Raw genomic sequence first — 22,209 nt, forward strand, 5'->3', positions numbered from 1 at the left:
AGGATCCGGCACCTCTCAGAACTGACTTTGTTTTTTCCGGCACCTATTTGCCCGGATCCGGTACATCTTGCGGCATGATTTATTAATTGTTTTGCTGTTCACACTGTAGACATTCTAATAAAAGCGATCAGCGTTAAATCAAGTTGTCAGACCCAGCGGGAGAGGGAGACGGGGAGCTTGGGGGGAGGGGGCAGTGCATCCACTGACGAAGTGCTCGGAGCAGGTGCAATTTGCAGGTCAAGAACAAGCAAACGTATGACCCCTGGCTTGCTTAGAATTCAACGGTAGGGAGCTTGGGTCTAGCGACGACTGGAGGGATTCAACTAGCAAAATACTGGGTGGAATGTACAGTGAGTTAACATCCTGTGTCTCAGACGTAAAACACAACAACAACAAAGAGTCCTCAGAAAAAAGGTTTTGAACATTTGGTGGCAGCAAGCCTTGTAGACACCCAGGTTATAGTTAACACTCAAAATGAGAAAAAATACACTGCAGCCAGAGTCTTCAGAACAGCCTTAGAAGGAGGCTAAACGTCACAGCCACAGACCCGCTCATGGCGTTGAGCAAGAAATGGACTCTCAGCAGTTAAATGGACTTGACATGGGGAGAGTCATTGTGGGAGGTTTTGAAAACTAAGGTAGGACTTTTGTTTTCTTTACAAACTTGTTCTGTGCTGTGAAAGTAATCTGAACACACATATCAGAATATATAGAATATATAATATGAAGCACATATTATGTGCTTCATATTATCACATAGGCAGGAGGCCTATACATTCTGATATGTGTGTTCTGATGTAGCCTACATTGATTTATTTTATTTGAAGTCATATTCCGATATTGTGATATTTGTTCTACTGCTACAAAATTATATGAAATTCGGGTCTTGTAAGCCCCACAGCTGAGTATGTGTGCATATGCATATGGCGGGTGTTCTGCAGTGTTGTCTAAACATGTTGCTGTACATTTATGTCTCGAAAATTAGCCTATAAGATATTCTGACTTGTGTAAGCCCTGCAGCTATACTCAAGTATGTGGGTATACTGCAGTGACGTCTGAAATGCTTTGAATTAATCAGCACCTTGGAGAGTGCTGTCCGTTTCACCACCATAGATAGTAGGCTACTTACCTACTACGTTGTGTTAGTCACTTTGTTTCTCAATGTGTTCCGGTACCTCAGAGCCCCCCGGAAAACCACCCCTTTCGTGCTCACTATGTGTTCCGGTACCTCAGAGCCCCCCGGAAAACCACCCCTCTCGTGCTCACTATGTGTTCCGGGCCTCCCGAAATACAAATTAAGCACTGGTTTCAGGAGCATGAAAACTACACTACATGACCAAAACTATGTGGACACCTGTTCGCCGAACATCTCATTCCAAAATCATGGGTATTAATATGGAGTTGGTCCCCCACTTTGCTGCTATAACAGCCTCAACTCTTCTGGGAAGGCTATCCACTAGATGTTGGAACATTACTGCGGGGACTTGCTTCCATTCAGCCACAAGAGTTTTAGTGAGGTCGGGCACTGATGTTGGGCGACTAGGCCTGGCTCTCAGTCGGCGTTCCAATTCATCCCAAAGGTGTTTGATGGGGTTGAGGTCAGGGTTCTATGCAGGCCAGTCAAGTTCTTCCACACCGATCTCGACAAACCATTTCAGTATGGACCTCGCTTTGTGCATGGGAGCATTGTCATGCTGAAACAGGAAAAGGCCTTCCCCAAACTGTTGCCACAAAGTTGGAAGCACAGAATTATCTAGAATGTCATTGTATGCTGTAGCGTTAAGACCTCCGTTCACTGGAACTAAGGGGCCTGAACCATGGAAAAACAGCCCCAGACCATTATTCCTCCTCCACCAAACTGTACAGATGACACTATGCATTGGGGCAGGTAGCGTTCTCCTGGCATCCGCCAAACCCAGATTCGTCCATCGGACTGCCAGATGGTGAAGCGTGATTCATCACTCCAGAGAACGCGTTTCCACTTCTCCAGAGTCAAGTAGCGGCGAGCTTTACACCACTCCAGCCGACACTTGGCATTGCGCATGGCTTGTGTGCGGCTGCTCGGCCATGGATATCCATTTCATGAAGCTCCCGACGAACAGTTATTGTGCTGACGTTGCTTCCAGAGGCAGTTTGGAACTCGGTAGTGAGTGTTGCAACCAAGGACAGATGATTTTTAAGTGCTGCACACTTCAGCACTTGGCGGTCCCGTTCTGTGAGCTTGTGTGGCCTACCACTTTGTGGTTGAGCCGTTGTTGCTCCTAGACGTTTCCACTTCACAATAACAGCACTTACAGTTGACCGAGGCAGCTCTAGCAGGGCAGAAATTTGGCATCCTATGACGGTGCCACATTGAAGGTCACTGAGCTCTTCAGTAAGGCCATCCAATGTTTGTCTATGGAGATTGCATGGCTGTGTGCTCAATTTTATACACTTGTCAGCAACGGGTGTGGCTGAAATAGCCGAATCCAGTAATTTGAAGGGATGTCCACATACTTTTGTATATATAGTTTATGTAAACCATATGCCATGGCTGTCTCAGTTACCAGTTCACAACCCAATTGAACACTTTTGGTAGATTCTGGAGCGGCGCCTGAGACAACATTTTCCACCACCATCAACAAAACACCAAATTATGTAATTTCTCGTGGAAGAATGGTGTTGCATCCCTCCAATAGAGTTCCAGACACTTGTAGAATCTATGCCAAGTCTCGTTGAAGCTGTTCCGAGGCCTGGGGGCCCAACAGCATATTAAGACACTTGATGTTGGTGTTTCCTTTATTTTGGCAGTTACCTGTATCAGGACTGCTCTAACACATTGGCATTTTTCTTGTTTACGTATGTGTGTGTGTGTGTGTGTGTGTGTGTGTGTGTGTATGTGTGTGTGTGTGTGTGTGTGTTCATGAGTGTGTGAGAGTACATGCCAGCATGTCTAAGTTTGTGTTTTCTGACACCAGCTACATACCTTATCAGTAGAGACTAAAGTCCCCCGATCATTAGCTCCAATATTGGCTCCTAATATTGATTAGCTCTGTTTCAAAGATCTGGAGGCCTCTCTCAATCAGTAAAATGAGCCAATCTGAACAGAGGAGTGAAGGGACGGAGGGAGGAATGAAGGGGTGGGTGTGGAGATAAGGAGGAATGAAGGTGTGGAAGAGGAGAGAGAGAGGAATGAAGGGTTGGAAGAGGAGAGAGAGAGGAATGAAGGGTTGGAAGAGGAGAGAGGGAGGAATGAAGGGGTGGAAGAGGAGAGAGGGAGGAATGAAGGGGTGGAAGAGGAGACAGGGAGGAATGAAGGTGTGGAAGAGGAGAGAGGGAGGAATGGGGTGGAAAAGGAGAGAGGGAGGAATGAAGGGGTGGAAGAGGAGAGAGAGAGGAATGAAGGGGTGGAAGAGGAGAGAGGGAGGAATGAAGGGGTGGAAGAGGAGAGAGGGAGGAATGAAGGTGTGGAAGAGGAGAGAGGGAGGAATGAAGGGGTGGAAGAGGAGAGAGGGAGGAATGAAGGTGTGGAAGAGGAGAGAGGGAGGAATGAAGGGGTGGAAGAGGAGAGAGGGAGGAATGAAGGTGTGGAAGAGGAGAGAGGGAGGAATGAAGGGGGTGGAAGAGGAGAGAGGGAGGAATGAAGGTGTGGAAGAGGAGAGAGGGAGGAATGAAGGTGTGGAAGAGGAGAGAGGGAGGAATGAAGGGGTGGAAGAGGAGAGAGGGAGGAATGAAGGGGTGGAAGAGGAGAGAGGGAGGAATGAAGGGGTGGAAGAGGAGAGAGGGAGGAATGAAGGTGTGGAAGAGGAGAGAGAGAGGAATGAAGGGGTGGAAGAGGAGAGTAGAGCAACTAGAACCACCAAGGTCCTCTGTTTAACTCAATACTTCATTATCCCTCTGAGCTAAAGCCTAGGCAATACCCTTACAAAACAAACACGTCAAATTTGCAGTTTCACATGTGAATGTTTGAATTGTTTGACAGCCCTGGTTGACATTAAAATGCTAAAATGCACATGTGAAAGTGTAGCGGACATGAGTCAGTCATGGTTGCTCATGGTCACATGATGAGGTAGCCCCACCTGCGGCTTAAAAATTAGTTTTGGCCCGCTTGGTCTAATGGTTAACCTTTTACTGCAGTGGGCTAAATCAGGGTCACACAGAGTGTTTCGTGGTAGTCTTAAACAAATCTACTTTGAAACCTCACACACATGGTTATGTACCATGTCAGATATAGAGTTTAAATGTATTACATTTTGTGTTTTCATCCCAATATGACACTTTATATACATCACAGAAGACTGAAATATAACAAAACCGTTTGACATGGAAAAAACTGATTTTCAGCGTTTTTTTATTTTTAAATGTTTATTAATGATGTAATTATGATAATATTAAGAGGTTATTAACATTTATCCATGAGGCCAATAGGTCATTTGACTGCAGGAAAGGACTACGACGTTGGCTTCTCCTGTGGGAGACCTGGGTTCTAATCCCACCACTTACAAAAGCACACATAAAATGTATATTATCACATGTGAAATGTATAATATCACATGTGAAACGTTGGGGAAACCAACATTTTCCCTCACGTGACATTTTTCAAATGTGATTTGTTCACATGTGAAACATTCATGTGAAACGTCACGTGTCCTAAAATCCCGTGTCTAACATTTCACGTGATTTTTGTGATTTGTGTGATTTGTTCACATGTGTTTTTTCACTTGTTCTTTTCACATGATTTTTTGTAAAGGTAGCTTTGGGAGCTAAATTGAGTTCCACTGATCAGGGAGGTTCGGGTCCAAAATAATTCACGACAAGATTGAATCAGACAGGTACAGATAAATACTATGGAATGTGTTTGATGTACAGTATTGATACCATTACCACGAGCACATCCTCCCCAATTAAGGTGCCACCAACCTCCTGTGCTCCTCATAGAGCTGAGTGACTGTTGACTCTGCTGGCAGAGATTCTGTTTTCACGTTATATCATTCTGCAATGTCTCAACAGGAACTTTAACTAGGGCTTTGACAGATAAGGGCGGAAGCTGTAACTGGCTCAACTCTATATTCTACAATAAACATTATTGGCAGAGGAGTGTTATGTGATATAATCCCTGGAGAGCCAATAATAAACTGTAGATATTAACAAAAAAAGGTCCATACTCTCACCTCTTACTTGATGGAGTGTGATAAACATTGGACATAATTTTACCTCAATACTATGACATAATCATGAGCTAATTCATTGCATCAAGTCAGTGCCGTCCAGACACTTACAGTCTAACAATCTACTACCACAATAATAATGCTATATTATAACATCTGTCATACATCAACAATCATACAGGGTTGATACAATTGTTGATATAATATAACACTTTATCAATATCTGCCAATCTATTATTGTCTTATCAGTTTTACTTTACAATAGTTAAATAGCAGAAAACAAATCATTCGACATTCATTCCAGCTTTAGACTATGGTGATATCGTCTATATGAATGCAGCTGCCACTGTATTGAAGCCATTGGATGCAGTTTATCATAGTGCACTATGCTTTATTACGGGCAATAGGTTCAGTACACATCACTGCATTCTGTATCAGAAAGTAGTCTGGCCCTCTCTTAAATCTCGTAGATCAATGCACTGCTCTCTTTTTGTTTGTAAAGACCTCTTGTGCAAACTTCCACCATACCTTACTTCATTGTTCAATTACAGACATACGAGTCACCAGACCCAATCACATGGATGGTTTACTCTAGAGGTCCAGTTGATCTCTACAGAATTAGGTAAATCTGCATTCATTAATTTTTTTGCGCCCCGTACATGGAATGATCTGCAGAGCTCTCTGCACCCTGATGCTCTGGTGCCTCCAGTTCAGTTGAAGTTGTTAATGAAGGAGCTCATTGTTGATGAATGTGTTTGCTTCTTAAATTGCTTGTAGTATTGTATGTTTGAATGTTGTACATTTTTATAAATTGTGTCCACGCAGGGCTCCCTTGGAAAAGAGGCCTTGGTCTCAATGCGACTCCCTGCTAAAATAAAGGGGGAAAAAAACATCTAGATTGATCGTTGTAGACCAATAGTTTTGGTCTGTGGGGAGAGAACAGTGCAGAGGGTGACAGTAGTCTTAGTCAATTTCCCCTGTGATCATCACATATTGATATGACCATCACATGATCACATGGATTCTTGTTTAATCTCTCCCTGAAATGGGAGAAATGTAGATTTGTTCATAGTGGTACTGGAAGTCATACCAGAAAAATGCTATGAAATGCTAATCCTAATTATAATGTTTCCACCTGCTTTAGCATGACAAAAAACATACAAACACAAATCCACAAATAATTGTGTCTGATTGAGGGCCTTATGCTCGATTAGAAGCTAAAATGAATAAGTCAAGAAAAGCAATTGACAAATACCCAATCTCTAACCCTGCTATCTTGTGGTATTGATGTGAATGTCTGGACAGTGACGTACGTCCATAGGTTCCAGCAGTGAGGAGGTTCCAGCAAAGCTGCATGGTCACTGGGCTGAGTGATGTGTGTGTTTGACCCCCCTAATTAGAGGGGAAATAGCTCTTAAATATATTAGTACTTTCTTTGTCCACCCAATATGGTGACACAACAGAATCTGTTGCATGTTTACAACACTGAGAAAACACCTAATTGTGAGCATATGATACATCCATATGATACATCCATATGATACATCCATATGATACATCCATGTGATACATCCATGTGATACATCCATGTGATACATCCATATGATACATCCATATGATACATCCATATGATACATCCATGTGATACATCCATATGATACATCCATATGATACATCCATATGATACATCCATATGATACATCCATATGATACATCCATGTGATACATCCATATGATATATCCATGTGATACATCCATATGATACGTCCATGTGATACATCCATGTGAATGGATGTGGCCACCAGTCCACTCACTAAGTCGGAGTGCTTTGAATGCGATTGGATGAGCGTTGAATTAGAATTTGATTCATGTTGATGCTATGGCTGGGCCCCTCTGTGTGTCAGTGTTACTGATGGAAAGAGACAGACAGGCAGCGAGCCTCTATTCAACACCACCATAGACATTAGCATATCTCACAGAGGGTAACCAAACGACCTAGCCACCTGTAGCTGTTGTAGCCTGCCTGACTCAATCACAGGACCCATACACACAGACACACACACACACACACAGAGAGAGTGTGGTGGCAGTGAAAGGTTTGTGCGCTACATTGAGTAGGTGGCACCTTACTTGGAGAAGACAGGCTCGTGGTAATGGCTGGAGCGGAATAAGTGGTATTGTATCATAGACATCATTTTTGATACCATTCCATTCGCTCCGTTACAGCCATTATTATAAGCCGTCCTCTCCTCAGCAGCCTCCTGTGGTGTGTGTGTGTGTGTGTGTGTGAGAGAGAGAGAGAGAGAGAGAGAGAGAGAGAGAGAGAGAGAGAGAGAGAGAGAGAGAGAGAGAGAGAGAGAGAGAGAGAGAGAGTTTTATATTATCAGCTATCAGTGTTTTAGCAATGTGCAAATAGTTGTAGTACGAATAGTGGGGGAAGATAAATTAACAGATAAATATTGGTGGTATTTACAATGTTGTTTGTGCTCAACTGGTTGCCCTTTTCTCATGGCAACGGGCCACAAATCTTGCTGCTGTGATTGAACATTGAGGTATTTCGCCTAACAGATAAGGGAGTTTATCAATGTTAGATTTGTTTTCAAATTCTTTGTCTGTGTGATCTGTGGGAAAGATGTATCACTAATGTGGTCATACATTTGGCAGAAGGTTAGGAAGTGCAGCTCAGTTTGCACTTCATTTTGTGGACAGAGGGCACATATCTAGTCTTCTCTTGAAATCCAGGTCTGCCTATGTCGACCTCTCTCAATAGCAAGTCTATGCTCACTGAGTCTGTACATAGCAGTGGTGGAAAAAGTTCCCAATTGTCATACTTGAGTAAAAGTATAGATACCTTATTAGAAAGTTACTCAAGTAAAAGTAAAAGTCACCCAGTAAAATACTACTTGAGTAAAAGTCTAAAAGTATTTGGTTCTAAATATACTTAAGTATCAAAAGTAAATGTAATTGCTAAAATATGCTGAAGTATCAAAAGTAAAAGTAAAAGTATACATCATTTCAAATTCCTTCTATGAAGCGAAGCAGGCTGCACCATTTTCTTGTTTTAAACATTTATGGATAGCCAGGGACACACTCCAACACTCAGACATCATTTACAAAAGATGCATTTGTGTTTAGTGAGTCTGCCAGATCAGAGGCAGAAGGGATGACCATGTGTTGTCTTGATAAGTGCATGAATTTGACAATTTTCCTGTCTTGCTAAGCATTCAGAAGTACTTTTGGGTGTCAGGTAAAATGTATGGAGTAAAAAGTACAATATTTTCTTTAGAAATGTAGTGAAGTAAAAGTAAAAGTTGTCAAAAATAGAAATAGTAAAGTAAAGTACAGATACTACAAAAAACTACTTAAGTAGTACTTTAAAGTATTTTTACTTAAGTACTTTACATCACTGGTACGTAGTCTTAATTTTGAGTCAGTCAATGTGATCAGGTATTCTGCCACTGTGTCCTCTCTGTTAAGGGCCAGATAGCATTCCAATTTGCTCTGTTTTTTGGTTGAGTCTTTCCATTGTGCCATATAGTTATCTTTCTGTTTTCTCATGATGTGGTTTGGGTCTAATTGTGTTGCTGTCCTGGGGCTCTGTGGGGTCTGTTGGTGTTTGTGAACAGAACCCCTGAACCAGCTGGCTGAGGGGACTCTTCTCTATGTTCAACTCTCTGTAGGTGAGGACTTTGTGTTGCAATGTGTGGATATCACTTCCTTTTAGATGGTTATAGAATTTAACAGCTCTTTTCTGGATTTTGATAACTAGCGGGTATTGTCCTAATTCTGCTCTGCATGCATTGTTTGGGGTTTGCGTTGGACACAAAGTATATTTTTGTTGGTGGGGTTCTAGACCAAGCAACAGAGTTGAGATAGAATTTGTATTTTTTGTCCTGGCAACTGGACCTTTTTTGGAACACCATTATTTTTGTCTTACTGAGATTTACTGTTAGGGCCCAAGTCTGACATAATCTGTGCAGAAGATCTATGTGCTGCTGCAGGCCCTCTTTGGTTGAGGACAGCACCAGATCATCAGCAAACAGTAGACATTTGTACAGTAAGCATTGTTGTTCACTAGTTTACTCCAAGTAGGGAAAGGGTGGCGGGGTTGGAAAGTAATAAAGGGGAATATATATATATATATTTTTAAAGGATATGTATGTATATGTATGTATGTATGTATGTATGTATGTATGTATGTATGTATGTATGTATGTATGTATGTATGTATGTATGTATGTATGTATGTATGTATGTATGTATGTGTGTGTGTGTGTGTGTGTGTGTGTGTATGTGTGTATATGTGTAAAAAAAATAAAAAATAAAAATAAAATAAAAACAGTAGACATTTCATTTCCGAGTCCAGTAGGGTGAGGACGGGTGCTCCAGACTGTTTTGGTGACCTTGCCAATTCATTGATATAAATGTTGAAGATTATACTGCAGAGATGATTATACTGCAGAGGAATTGAATTTGTATATTTTCTCATTTTGTTTATAATACCATCAACACCACAGGCCTTTTGGGGTTGGAGGGTTTCTCTCTCTCTCTCTCTCTCTCTCTCTCTCTCTCTCTCTCTCTCTCTCTCTCTCTCTCTCTCTCTCTCTCTCTCTCTCTCTCTCTCTCTCTCTCTCTCTCTCTCTCTCTCTCTCTCTCTCTCTCCCTCTCTCTGCCTGCCTGCCTCTCTCTGCCTCAGGGAGTGTCTACCAGAGAGGGTGAGGTGGGGGGGGAGAATCTCTTCCCCCTCTCAGGACCTCCTCCTGGTCTTTGATTGGCTGAGGTAGCGCTGTGTGGGGCCAGTGGGAGGCAGTCTGCTAGGAGGCCTGACAGCATACAGGGAGAAACTATCCCACTAGCTGGTATACTGTAGCTGCTCTACACACAGAGAGAGAGCAGGAGAGAGGTGGAGGTAGAGACAGAGGAAGAGACAGCTGTGGAGTGAGATAGAGAGAACTGCAGGGAGAGAGCAAGAGAGAGATAGAGTTAGAGTTTGACAGAGAGTTAGACAGAGGGAAAGGAGGCGCACACAGCACTCACCCTCCACTCACCCCTCGTCTTACCCTCGACCCTTGTCTCCCTTCTTACGACCACGTGAGACAGAGACACACAGCTCTACCAGCGCGGGGAGGAGAGGACTGGACACATACTAACACACTCATTTTCTCTCTGTTGAAAGAAGACAGGAATACACACTTTCTTTTTGTTTGGTGTCTCCGCTTCTGCTCTCGTTCTTGGACAGGAAAAAGGATTCTAGTTTGTTTCTTCAGCACAAAGAGTTTTCCTTTATCCTCCAGAAGCCCTGAGTCACGTTGGACCTCCTTTCTTTCTCCCTCCGAGAGCTCAGAGCAACATGGCACAGGGACAAAAGAACCATAGCTACAGCAGGCAGCAGCGGAGGGGACCCCTACTCACTAACCCCTTCTCCACCATGGCACTATCTCTCTCACTGTCCCTCCTCCTCCTCCTCCTCCTCCTCACCTCCCCCGCCTCGGCCGCCGACGAATACGACTACTACAGCTGGCAATCGGACAACTTCCACAACGGCCGCTTCTACACCAAGGAGCCGCAGTGCGTGGACATCCCCGCTGATTTACGCCTCTGCCACAACGTGGGCTACAAGAAGATGCGCCTGCCCAACCTGCTGGACCACGAGACCATGCCCGAGGTCAAACAGCAGGCAGGTAGCTGGGTGCCGCTTCTTGCCAAGCGGTGCCACGCGGATACGCAGGTGTTCCTGTGTTCCCTGTTCGCCCCTGTGTGTCTGGACAGGCCCATCTACCCGTGTCGTTCACTGTGTGAAGCCGTGAGAGACAGCTGTGCCCCCGTTATGGAGACATACGGGTTCCCCTGGCCGGAGATGTTGACCTGCGAAAAGTTTCCTATTGATAATGATCTGTGTATCCCCATACAGTTTGCTGGGAACCAGGCCACACCGGCTCCAGGTAAGATCACACACACCTTATTCACAACCCTATTTAGAGACCGTATACTAACTTGTGTGAAAAAAGAGCCCCTATGTGTCATGATAATGGTCCCTTCCCTATAACTAGTTTAGTTGACTGTCAGGTTGAATATGGTTTGTGCCTTCACACCACACTGGTGGTGGATGAGAGAGCCCCAGCCCCCAATCTTACTCCCGCTACAGAGCATGGAACAGAAGACATTCTAGAACAAGATTTACGTTACATTTTTGTTAATGGCGTGTATAACCTTTGGATAGAAAATAACAAACCACTCAAACTATTTTTGAGAGTTATAAATACAAATATAAACATTTTAAGTCAATGCAACTGCCATAAGATATGGCCCTCTGTAGCTCAGTTGGTAGAGCATGGCGTTTGCAACACCAGGGTTGTGGGTTCGTTTCCCACGGGGGGCCAGTATGAAAATGTATGCACTCACTAACTGTAAGTCGCTCTGGATAAGAGTGTCTGCTAAATGACTAAAATGTAAAATGTAAATATATCTAGGGAAGAAAAGATGGGAACGTTCCAGGTTAGATATCAGAATGTATTATATTCCTATAGTACAGCTAACATGCCCTCTAGGCAAGTCAGTGTTTCTCCTAGAATATGAGAGAGCTGAAAACAATAGATAGACCACCACAGTGAAATGTCCATGTCTACAGTGTGACATCAAAGAAAGACAAAGGGGAAATGTTAATGTCAAATATTGCACCGATTTATTCTAATTGCAATGGCAGAGATTACAATAAAAGTTACTGTAGACCAGGAAAACATTTTCAGTTCAACTATCCGACTGTGGAACTGCTAGTGTGTATTAAATGGAAGAAAGAACAAGTTGCAGTCTTCAGACTGTATGATAAGATGATCTTAGGGACGTCAGCTTTTCACATCAACCCGTAGGGCTGGTTTCCCAGACACAAAGCCTATTCCTGGACTAGAGAACACTTTTAGAGATTCTGCATTCAGCATGCTTTTAACTCCAGGAGTAGGTTTAATCTAGGTCAGGGAAAACAGACCTAAACTTCAATGTGCTTCCAAACAAATCCTCAGATATAAATAAGACAAACATATCTAAAAATAAGATGTTGATTGAAAGCATGTTTACTTTTAATATTTGAACTGAACTATTCTATAAGAAATCATAAGAACATCTATTTACCTGTAGAATTCACTGAAAGTAGGGATTAACCTTACAATAATATAAGACTAAACATGAAATGTTACCTTTACATGCATAAAGTGGAGAATGGATGACCGTCATTCACAATGCTAATGATTCAGTAGAATATGTCAAAAAGTTATATTTAACCATGTTAATTATATTTAACTTACTCTGACATACTGTATTAGTTATATATCTGCTAATGTAACACACCCAGACCATGGCATTGCATCTCATATGGTAGCAGCTCTGTGCTGACGACAGACAATAAGCCTAGTGAGAAAGTAGCCAGGTCAAGCACAGAGAGACAGGCAGCGTGGAGGGCAGCTAGGTCTCCAGTGCAGGACAGAACAATTACTGTATAACCCCTGGTGTGTGTGTGTGTGTGTGTGTGTGTGAAACTTAGGGTGAGTGTGTGTGTGTGTGTGCATGGCAACTACCGAGAGAGAGAGAGAGAGAGAGGAAGAGATAAACATTGTGTGTGTGAAAGAAAGAGAGAAAGAGAGAAAGAGAGAAAGAGAGAGAGAGAGAGAGAGAGAGAGTGAGAGAGAGAGATAGAGAGAGAGAGAGAGAGAGAGAGAGAGAGAGAGAGAGAGAGAGAGCGAGAGTGTGTTTGAGAGCGTCAATGTGAGTTTAGAGTCTATAGAATGTGAAGGGGACACTCTGCTGTGTCTCCGCTGTGTCTCTGCTGTGTCTCTGCTGTGTCCAGGCCTGCTGTGTCTCTGCTGTGTCTCTGCTGTGTCTCTGCTGTATCTTCGCTGCATCTCTGCTGTGTCCAGGCCTGCTGTGTCTCTGCTGTGTCTCTGCTGTGTCTCTACTGTGTCTCCGCTGTGTCTCCGCTGTGTCTCTGCTGTATCTCCGCTGTGTTTCTCCGCTGTGTCTCTGATGTGTCTCTGCTGTGTCTCTGCTGTGTCTCCGCTGTGTCTCCGCTTTGTCTCCGCTGTGTCTCTGCTGTGTCTCTGCTGTGTCTCTGCTGTGCCTCTGCTGTGTCTCTGCTGTGTCTCTGCTGTGTCCAGGCCTGCTGTGTCTCTGCTGTGTCTCTGCTGTGTCTCTACTGTGTCTCCGCTGTGTCTCCACTGTGTCTCTGCTGTATCTCCGCTGTGTTTCTCCGCTGTGTCTCTGCTGTGTCTCCGCTGTGTCTCCGCTTTGTCTCCGCTGTGTCTCTGCTGTGTCTCTGCTGTGTCTCTGCTGTGTCTCTGCTGTGTCTCTGCTGTGCCTCTGCTGTGTCTCTGCTGTGTCTCTGCTGTGTCCAGGCCTGCTGTGTCTCCGCTGTGTCTCTGCTGTGTCTCTGCTGTGCCTCTGCTGTCTCTGCTGTGTCTCTGCTGTGTCCAGGCTTGCTGTGTCTCTGCTGTGTCTCTGCTGTGTCTCTGCTGTGTATCTGCTGTGTCTCTACTGTTTATCTGCTGTGTCTCTGCTGTGCCCTGGCCTGCTCTGTCTCCGCTGTGTCTCTGCTGTGTCTCTGCTGTGTCTCTGTTGTATCTCCACTGTGTCTCTGCTGTGTCTCTGCTGTGTCTCCGCAGTGTCTCTGCTGTGTCTCTGCTGTGTCTCTGCTGTGTCCAGGCCTGCTGTGTCTCTGCTGTGTCTCTGCTGTGTCTCTGCTGTGTCTCCGCTGTGTCTCCACTGTGTCTCCGCTGTGTCTCTGCTCTGTCTCTGCTGTGTCTCTGTTGTGTCTCCGCTGTGTCTCTGCTGTGTGTCTGCTGTGTCTCTGCTGTGTCTCCGCTGTGTCTCCGCTGTGTCTCCGCTGTGTCTCTGCTGTGTCTCTGCTGTGTCTCTGCTGTGTGTCTGCTGTGTCTCTGCTGTGTCTCTGCTATGTCCAGGCCTGTTGTGTCTCTGCTGTGTCTCTGCTGTGTCTCTGCTGTGTCTCCACTGTGTCTCTGCTGTGTCTCCCACTGTGTCCTGGCCTGCTGTGTCTCCGCTGTGTCTCTGCTGTGTCTCTACTGTGTCTCTGCTGTGTCTCCGCTGTGTCTCTGCTGTGTCTCTGCTGTGTATCTTCTCTGTCTTTTGTCTGGTTCGCCAGTTAGACAGCCAATTAACTAGCTGACTAATTACTGAGGATGAATTAGTCTACTGAGAGAAAATAAGTGAGTGAGGGAGGGGGGTCAGTGAGAGAGAGGGGGTGAGAGAGGGAAAATGAGGGGGGAGAGAAGGAGAGACTGAGTGGGCTTTAGAGAGAGAATGAAAGAGCTGGGACGAGAGGGAGGAGCGAGAGAGGAAAAAGAGTTTAGGGAGAGGGGCAGAGAGAGGGGCAGAGAGGGGGGCAGAGAGTGGGTTAGAGAGAGGGGCAGAGAGAGGGGCAGAGAGAGGGGCAGAGAGAGGGGCAGAGAGAGGAGCAGAGAGAGGGGCAGAGAGTGGGGCAGAGAGAGGGGCAGAGAGTGGGGCAGAGAGAGGGGCAGAGAGAGGGGCAGAGAGAGGAGCAGAGAGAGGGGCAGAGAGTGGGGCAGAGAGAGGGGCAGAGAGAGGGGCAGAGAGAGGGGCAGGGAGAGGGGCAGAGAGAGGGGCAGAGAGAGGAGCAGAGAGAGGAGCAGAGAGAGGGGCAGAGAGAGGAGCAGAGAGAGGAGCAGAGAGAGGGGCAGAGAGAGGAGCAGAGAGAGGGGCAGAGAGAGGGGCAGAGGTTGTGAGGAAGTAAAGTGAAAGAACAAAATAAAGAGAAGATACTGGTTCCCTTCCGGTTTCAGTTAGAACTTTGAATTAATTCATTCCTTCATGTATGTTTTTAACTCTTTGCTAGCCAGGTTGGTCGATTAAGAACCAGGATTTCATATACAGTGCACCATCTCAGGCAATATGAATAGAATCTGTCTATGTACTGTAATTTTAGAATCCTTCTGGTTATATACTTTAGACTGAACATTCTATTTAAAACAAAGACACTGACTGAAGAGACTCACACAAACTTGTCTGAAAAGGACAGGAAGACAATGTAAAGTGAGAAGAGGGGCCAAAAGTAAATGTTAAAAGTGATTTAAAAAAGAGCGGAAATGTAGGATCATAATTGGAGCCAGTTTTCTACAGCAGGAAAATAATCCTGCAGCAACAGGAAATGTGAATTATTATGTGGATTATAATTAATGGATATATTTGTATGGGTTAATACTTTTTACGTAAGGGAAAATCAAGTTTGAATTTTCTAAATGGAAATTACAACCTGCAGAAGCCTTTTTAAACCTCAAATGCACTACAAGTTTTAAAGATCCTACATCTGTATGTCTCCTCTGATGTTCTTTGTTTATGGATATCACGTTATATCACACAGTGAACCCTTACAAAAAAAAGTAAAAGTAAAATCACGTGAATTTTGAAAGAAGACAAATGAAAGCTAAATATGAGCGACAATCTAGGAAAACATATGTTTTAATCAGACACTCTGAACGATAACAAAAGTCTGCAAACGCTTCAGGGAAAACCCATTCAGCAAGTGTCTACGAACACACACACACACGCATGCACACACACACAAGCATGCACACACACACACACACACTCAGCGAGCCCATTCAGAAAGTATGCCGGTGTCTACAGTGATGATATAGGAGGACAGAGTATTATAGAAGCTGTTATACTGAGCTCGTGCCGAGCATTGATGTGTCCCAAATGACACCCTATTCCCTATGTAGTGCACTACTTTTGACCAGAGCCCTATAGGCCTTGGTCAAAAGCTGTGCACTATTTGTGGAATAGGGAGTCATTTGGGATGCAACTCATATTCCATTATGAAATGGATGTTATGTTTTTATGGGACTAGAATCAACTATGCGACATATTCACTTGGCTGAGCCATAACCCATAACTCACTGTTTCACATGGTCCTTGGAAAGCAGACGGCATGAATTGAACCTGAACTTTATATTTTTTTATGGAAAACCATGTTTATCTATTCAAATGACTGTATATACAGCAGAGTGTACATTTGATTTCAAGGACTGGTTCATGGTCAAATAGTTACAATAAAGTTGCAAAGTCCAAGGCTAAAATGTGATATAATAATAATATTAATAATAATAATATATTTATTTTTTATAGCACTTTTCATTACATGTAGAATCTCAGTTGCTTTAAAAACAAAATAAACCAAAAACTATTTAACAAAATAAGTATAGGGATCTGGCAGTATTTGGGCGATGGTCTTCCACATCTTTAGATGATAGGCAGAAAGGTAGTATCTTGAGAGGAGGGAGCATAGATGTAACAGCCAAACAGGGAGGTAGACATCAGCCAGGCAGGGAGGTAGAGATATCAGCCAAACAGGGAGGTAGAGATATCAGCCAGGCAGGGAGGTAGAGACATCAGCCAAACAGGGAGGTAGAGACATCAGCCAAACAGGGAGGTAGAGACATCAGCCAAACAGGGAGGTAGAGATATCAGCCAGGCAGGGAGGTAGAGACATCAGCCAAACAGGGAGGTAGAGACATCAGCCAAACAGGGAGGTAGAGATATCAGCCAAACAGGGAGGTAGAGACATCAGCCAAACAGGGAGGTAGAGACATCAGCCAAACAGGGAGGTAGAGATATCAGCCAAACAGGGAGGTAGAGACATCAGCCAAACAGGGAGGTAGAGACATCAGCCAAACAGGGAGGTAGAGACATCAGCCAAACAGGGAGGTAGAGACATCAGCCAAACAGGGAGGTAGAGATATCAGCCAAACAGGGAGGTAGAGACATCAGCCAAACAGGGAGGTAGAGATATCAGCCAGGCAGGGAGGTAGAGACATCAGCCAAACAGGGAGGTAGAGACATCAGCCAAACAGGGAGGTAGAGATATCAGCCAAACAGGGAGGTAGAGACATCAGCCAAACAGGGAGGTAGAGACATCAGCCAAACAGGGAGGTAGAGATATCAGCCAAACAGGGAGGTAGACATCAGCCAAACAGGGAGGTAGACATCAGCCAGGCAGGGAGGTAGAGACATCAGCCAGGCAGGGAGGTAGAGACATCAGCCAAACAGGGAGGTAGAGATATCAGCCAGGCAGGGAGGTAGATACATCAGCCAAACAGGGAGGTAGAGATATCAGCCAGGCATGGAGGTAGAGATATCAGCCAGGCATGGAGGTAGAGACATCTGACAGACAGGGAGGTAGAGACATCTGACAGACAGGAAGGTAGAGATATCAGCCAGGCATGGAGGTAGAGATATCAGCCAGGCAGGGGGGTAGAGATATCAGCCAGGCAGGGAGGTAGAGAAGTCTGATAGACAGGGAGGTAGAGACGACAGGAGGTTGGTGGCACCTTAATTGAGGAGGACGGGCTCGTGGTAATGGCTGGAGCGGAATCAGTGGAATGGTATCAAACGCATCAAACACATGTGTTTGGTGCCATTCCATTTACTCCGTTCCAGCCATTATTATGAGCTGTCCTCCCCTCAGCAGCCTCCACTGGTAGAGACATCTGACAGACAGGGAGGTAGAGACATCTGACAGACAGGGAGGTAGAGATATCTGACAGACAGGGAGGTAGAGACATCTGACAGACAGGGAGGTAGAGACATCTGACAGACAGGGAGGTAGAGACATCTGACAGACAGGGAGGTAGAGACATCTGACAGACAGGGAGGTAGAGACATCTGACAGACAGGGAGGTAGAGATATCTGACAGACAAGCCACGGAGCTCTTCATCGGGCACCTCGTCATCTTCGATAGTCACAGCTCCTCCTCTGTAGGTAGGCTGGATCGTCCACGACTGAAATGTAACACCCACCTGGGTGATGATTCGGCGACTGTAAAAGTGCCAGTAAGACCACCACACCTCAGCAGTGGTCCAGAAAAGCCCCTGAAGAAGTGAGCCTCTGCATCCCCTCACACCGCAGTCCACTACCCTCTTGGAACTGGGACAGGGGCTTCAAAAACAGATGCTGTTGATCTGGTGTTGCTGCATCGTTCAAATCTAGCTAGCTAGCCAAGCCAAAAAAAACTTCACATAATCAGTCCTGCAATTCCATGGGTCAGCACCAGATATTTCAGTTAATCTATCAACAAGTTATCTAAAACAAAAAGAGTTTAGAAAATATAATAAAAAACACTTAAAAACTGTAAGATATGTACAATATTTACAGAGCTCTCTGCCTAGGCTGCCTCGTGGTGCCATGGCAAGCACGGAACTCTGAAATACCCAAATGGTGGAATTAGTACAATTAAAATAAATGTTTTATTTAATTATTTTACTGTGTTACGTTAGGATTCATGTATTTATTAAAACACTAGTCCCAAGGTCAGTTTTCAAGAAATGTTTTATTGTTTACTTTTTTCTGGAAACCTGTTTAAAGCTTTTGATTGAACATTGCTCCATCTTGTGTGTCTCCATCCCGTTGGAGCGTTTGTGATTTACACTTCTGATCCGGGCAAACGTGCATGTGTCTGTGCGTGTGTCTGTGAGTGTGCATGTGTGTGTGAGTGTGTGTGTGTGTGTGTGTGAACCTGAGAGTGAACCCGTATCAGTTCTAGCCAGGCAGGTTAGCGGCTGCTGACCTTGTGATAAGAATCAGAGCCAAACCCTGAGAGCCTCCTAGTCTGATATAACCCTAATACTAACCCTAACCCAATAGTGTTCCAGACAGACCATAATACTAACACTAACCCTGTAGTGTTCCAGACCATAATACTAACCCTAACCCTGTAGTGTTCCAGACAGACCATAATACTAACCCTAACCCTGTAGTGTTCCAGACCATAATACTAACCCTAACCCTGTAGTGTTCCAGACCATAATACTAACCCTAACCCTGTAGTGTTCCAGACCATAATACTAACCCTAACCCTGTAGTGTTCCAGACAGATCATAATACTAACCCTAACCCTGAAGTGTTCCAGACCATAATACTAACCCTAACCCTGTAGTGTTCCAGACAGACCATAATACTAACCCTAACCCTGTAGTGTTCCAGACCATAATACTAACCCTAACCCTGTAGTGTTCCATATCATAATACTAACCCTAACCCTGTAGTGTTCCAGACCATAATACTAACCCTAACCCTGTAGTGTTCCAGACAGACCATAATACTAACCCTAACCCTGTAGTGTTCCAGACAGACCATAATACTAACCCTAACCCTGTAGTGTTCCAGACCATAATACTAACCCTAACCCTGTAGTGTTCCAGATCATAATACTAACCCTAACTCTGAAGTGTTCCAGACCATAATACTAACCCTAACCCTGTAGTGTTCCAGACCATAATACTAACCCTAACCCTGTAGTGTTCCAGACAGACCATAATACTAACCCTAACCCTGTAGTGTTCCAGACCATAATACTAACCCTAACCCTGTAGTGTTCCAGACCATAATACTAACCCTAACCCTGTAGTGTTCCAGACCATAATACTAACCCTAACCCTGTAGTGTTCCAGACAGACCATAATACTAACCCTAACCCTGTAGTGTTCCAGACCATAATACTAACCCTAACCCTGTAGTGTTCCAGACCATAATACTAACCCTAACCCTGTAGTGTTCCAGACAGACCATAATACTAACCCTAACCCTGTAGTGTTCCAGACAGATCATAATACTAACCCTAACCCTGAAGTGTTCCAGACCATAATACTAACCCTAACCCTGTAGTGTTCCAGACAGACCATAATACTAACCCTAACCCTGTAGTGTTCCAGACCATAATACTAACCCTAACCCTGTAGTGTTCCAGATCATAATACTAACCCTAACCCTGTAGTGTTCCAGACCATAATACTAACCCTAACCCTGTAGTGTTCCAGACCATAATACTAACCATAACCCTGCAGTGTTCCAGACCATAATACTAACCCTAACACTGTAGTGTTCCAGACCATAATACTAACCATAACCCTGTAGTGTTCCAGATCATAATACTAACCCTAACCCTGTAGTGTACCAGACCATAATACTAACCCTAACCCTGTAGTGTTCCAGACCATAATACTAAACCCTAACCCTGTAGTGTTCCAGACAGACCATAATACTAACCCTAACCCTGTAGTGTTCCAGACCATAATACTAACCCTAACCCTGTAGTGTTCCAGACAGATCATAATACTAACCCTAACCCTGTAGTGTTCCAGATCATAATACTAACCCTAACCCTGTAGTGTTCCAGACCATAATACTAACCCTAACCCTGTAGTGTTCCAGACCATAATACTAACCATAACCCTGCAGTGTTCCAGACCATAATACTAACCCTAACACTGCAGTGTTCCAGACCATAATACTAACCCTAACCCTGTAGTGTTCCAGACAGACCATAATACTAAGCCTAACACTGTAGTGTTCCAGACCATAATACTAACCCTAACACTGTAGTGTTCCAGACCATAATACTAACCCTAACCCTGTAGTGTTCCAGACAGACCATAATACTAAGCCTAACACTGTAGTGTTCCAGACCATAATACTAACCCTAACCCTGTAGTGTTCCAGACCATAATACTAACCCTAACCCTGTAGTGTTCCAGACAGACCATAATACTAACCCTAACCCTGTAGTTTTCCAGACAATAATACTAACCCTAACCCTGTAGTGTTCCAGACCATAATACTAACCCTAACCCTGCAGTGTTCCAGACAGACCATAATACTAACCCTAACCCTGTAGTGTTCCAGACCATAATACTAACCCTAACCCTGTAGTGTTCCAGACAGACCATAATACTAAACCTAACCCTGTAGTGTTCCAGACAGACCATAATACTAACACTAACCCTGTCGTGTTCCAGACCATAATACTAACCCTAACCCTGTAGTGTTCCAGACCATAATACTAACCCTAACCCTGTAGTGTTCCAGACCATAATACTAACCCTAACCCTGTAGTGTTCCAGACAGACCATAATACTAACCCTAACCCTGTAGTGTTCCAGACCATAATACTAACCCTAACCCTGTAGTGTTCCAGACCATAATACTAACCCTAACCCTGTAGTGTTCCAGACCATAAAACTAACCCTAACCCTATAGTGTACCAGACCATAATACTAACCCTAACCCTGTAGTGTTCCAGACCATAATACTAACCCTAACCCTGTAGTGTTCCAGACCATAATACTAACCCTTACCCTGTAGTGTTCCAGACAGACCATAATACTAAACCTAACCCTGTAGTGTTCCAGACCATAATACTAACCCTAACCCTGTAGTGTTCCAGACAGACCATAATACTAACCATAACCCTGAAGTGTTCCAGACCATAATACTAACACTAACCCTGAAGTGTTCCAGACCATAGAACTAACCCTAACCCTGTAGTGTTCCAGACCATAATACTAACACTAACCCTGAAGTGTTCCAGACCATAAAACTAACCCTAACCCTATAGTGTTCCAGACCATAATACTAACACTAACCCTGTAGTGTTCCAGACCATAATACTAACCCTAACCCTATAGTGTTCCAGACCATAATACTAACCCTAACCCTGTAGTGTTCCAGACCATAATACTAACCATAACCCTGTAGTGTTCCAGACAGACCATAATACTAACCCTAACCCTGTAGTGTTCCAGACCATAATACTAACCCTAACCCTGTAGTGTTCCAGACAGACCATAATACTAACCCTAACCCTGTAGTGTTCCAGACCATAATACTAACACTAACCCTGTAGTGTTCCAGACCATAATACTAACCCTAACCCTGTAGTGTTCAAGACCATAATACTAACCCTAACCCTGTAGTGTTCCAGACCATAATACTAACCCTAACCCTGTAGTGTTCCAGATCATAATACTAACCCTAACCCTGTAGTGTTCCAGACAGACCATAATACTAACCCTAACCCTGTAGTGTTCCAGACCATAATACTAACCATAACCCTGTAGTATTCCAGACCATAATACTAACCCTAACCCTATAGTGTACCAGACCATTACATTACATTACAGTCATTTAGCAGACGCTCTTATCCAGAGCGACTTACAGTTAGCACATACATTATTTTATCGAACCCACAACCCTGGCGTTGCAAACG

At 44.2% G+C, this 22,209-nt stretch overlaps 1 protein-coding gene across 1 annotated transcript in view; it reads left to right on the top strand.

Annotated features, from left to right (window-relative positions):
- Nucleotides 1–10,080: 10,080 nt before the first annotated feature.
- The window catches only part of LOC123484136 (secreted frizzled-related protein 5-like), a 56,678-nt gene continuing 44,549 nt past the window's right edge, over nucleotides 10,081–22,209 (top strand). The window contains exon 1 of the mRNA XM_045214157.1: nucleotides 10,081–11,088. Coding sequence (XP_045070092.1) covers nucleotides 10,497–11,088 — 592 coding nt within the window. The 5' untranslated portion in view covers nucleotides 10,081–10,496. The remainder of the gene's footprint in view (nucleotides 11,089–22,209) is intronic.

Source organism: Coregonus clupeaformis, unplaced genomic scaffold (assembly GCF_020615455.1).
Source record: "Coregonus clupeaformis isolate EN_2021a unplaced genomic scaffold, ASM2061545v1 scaf0203, whole genome shotgun sequence".
Lineage (NCBI taxonomy): Eukaryota > Metazoa > Chordata > Actinopteri > Salmoniformes > Salmonidae > Coregonus > Coregonus clupeaformis.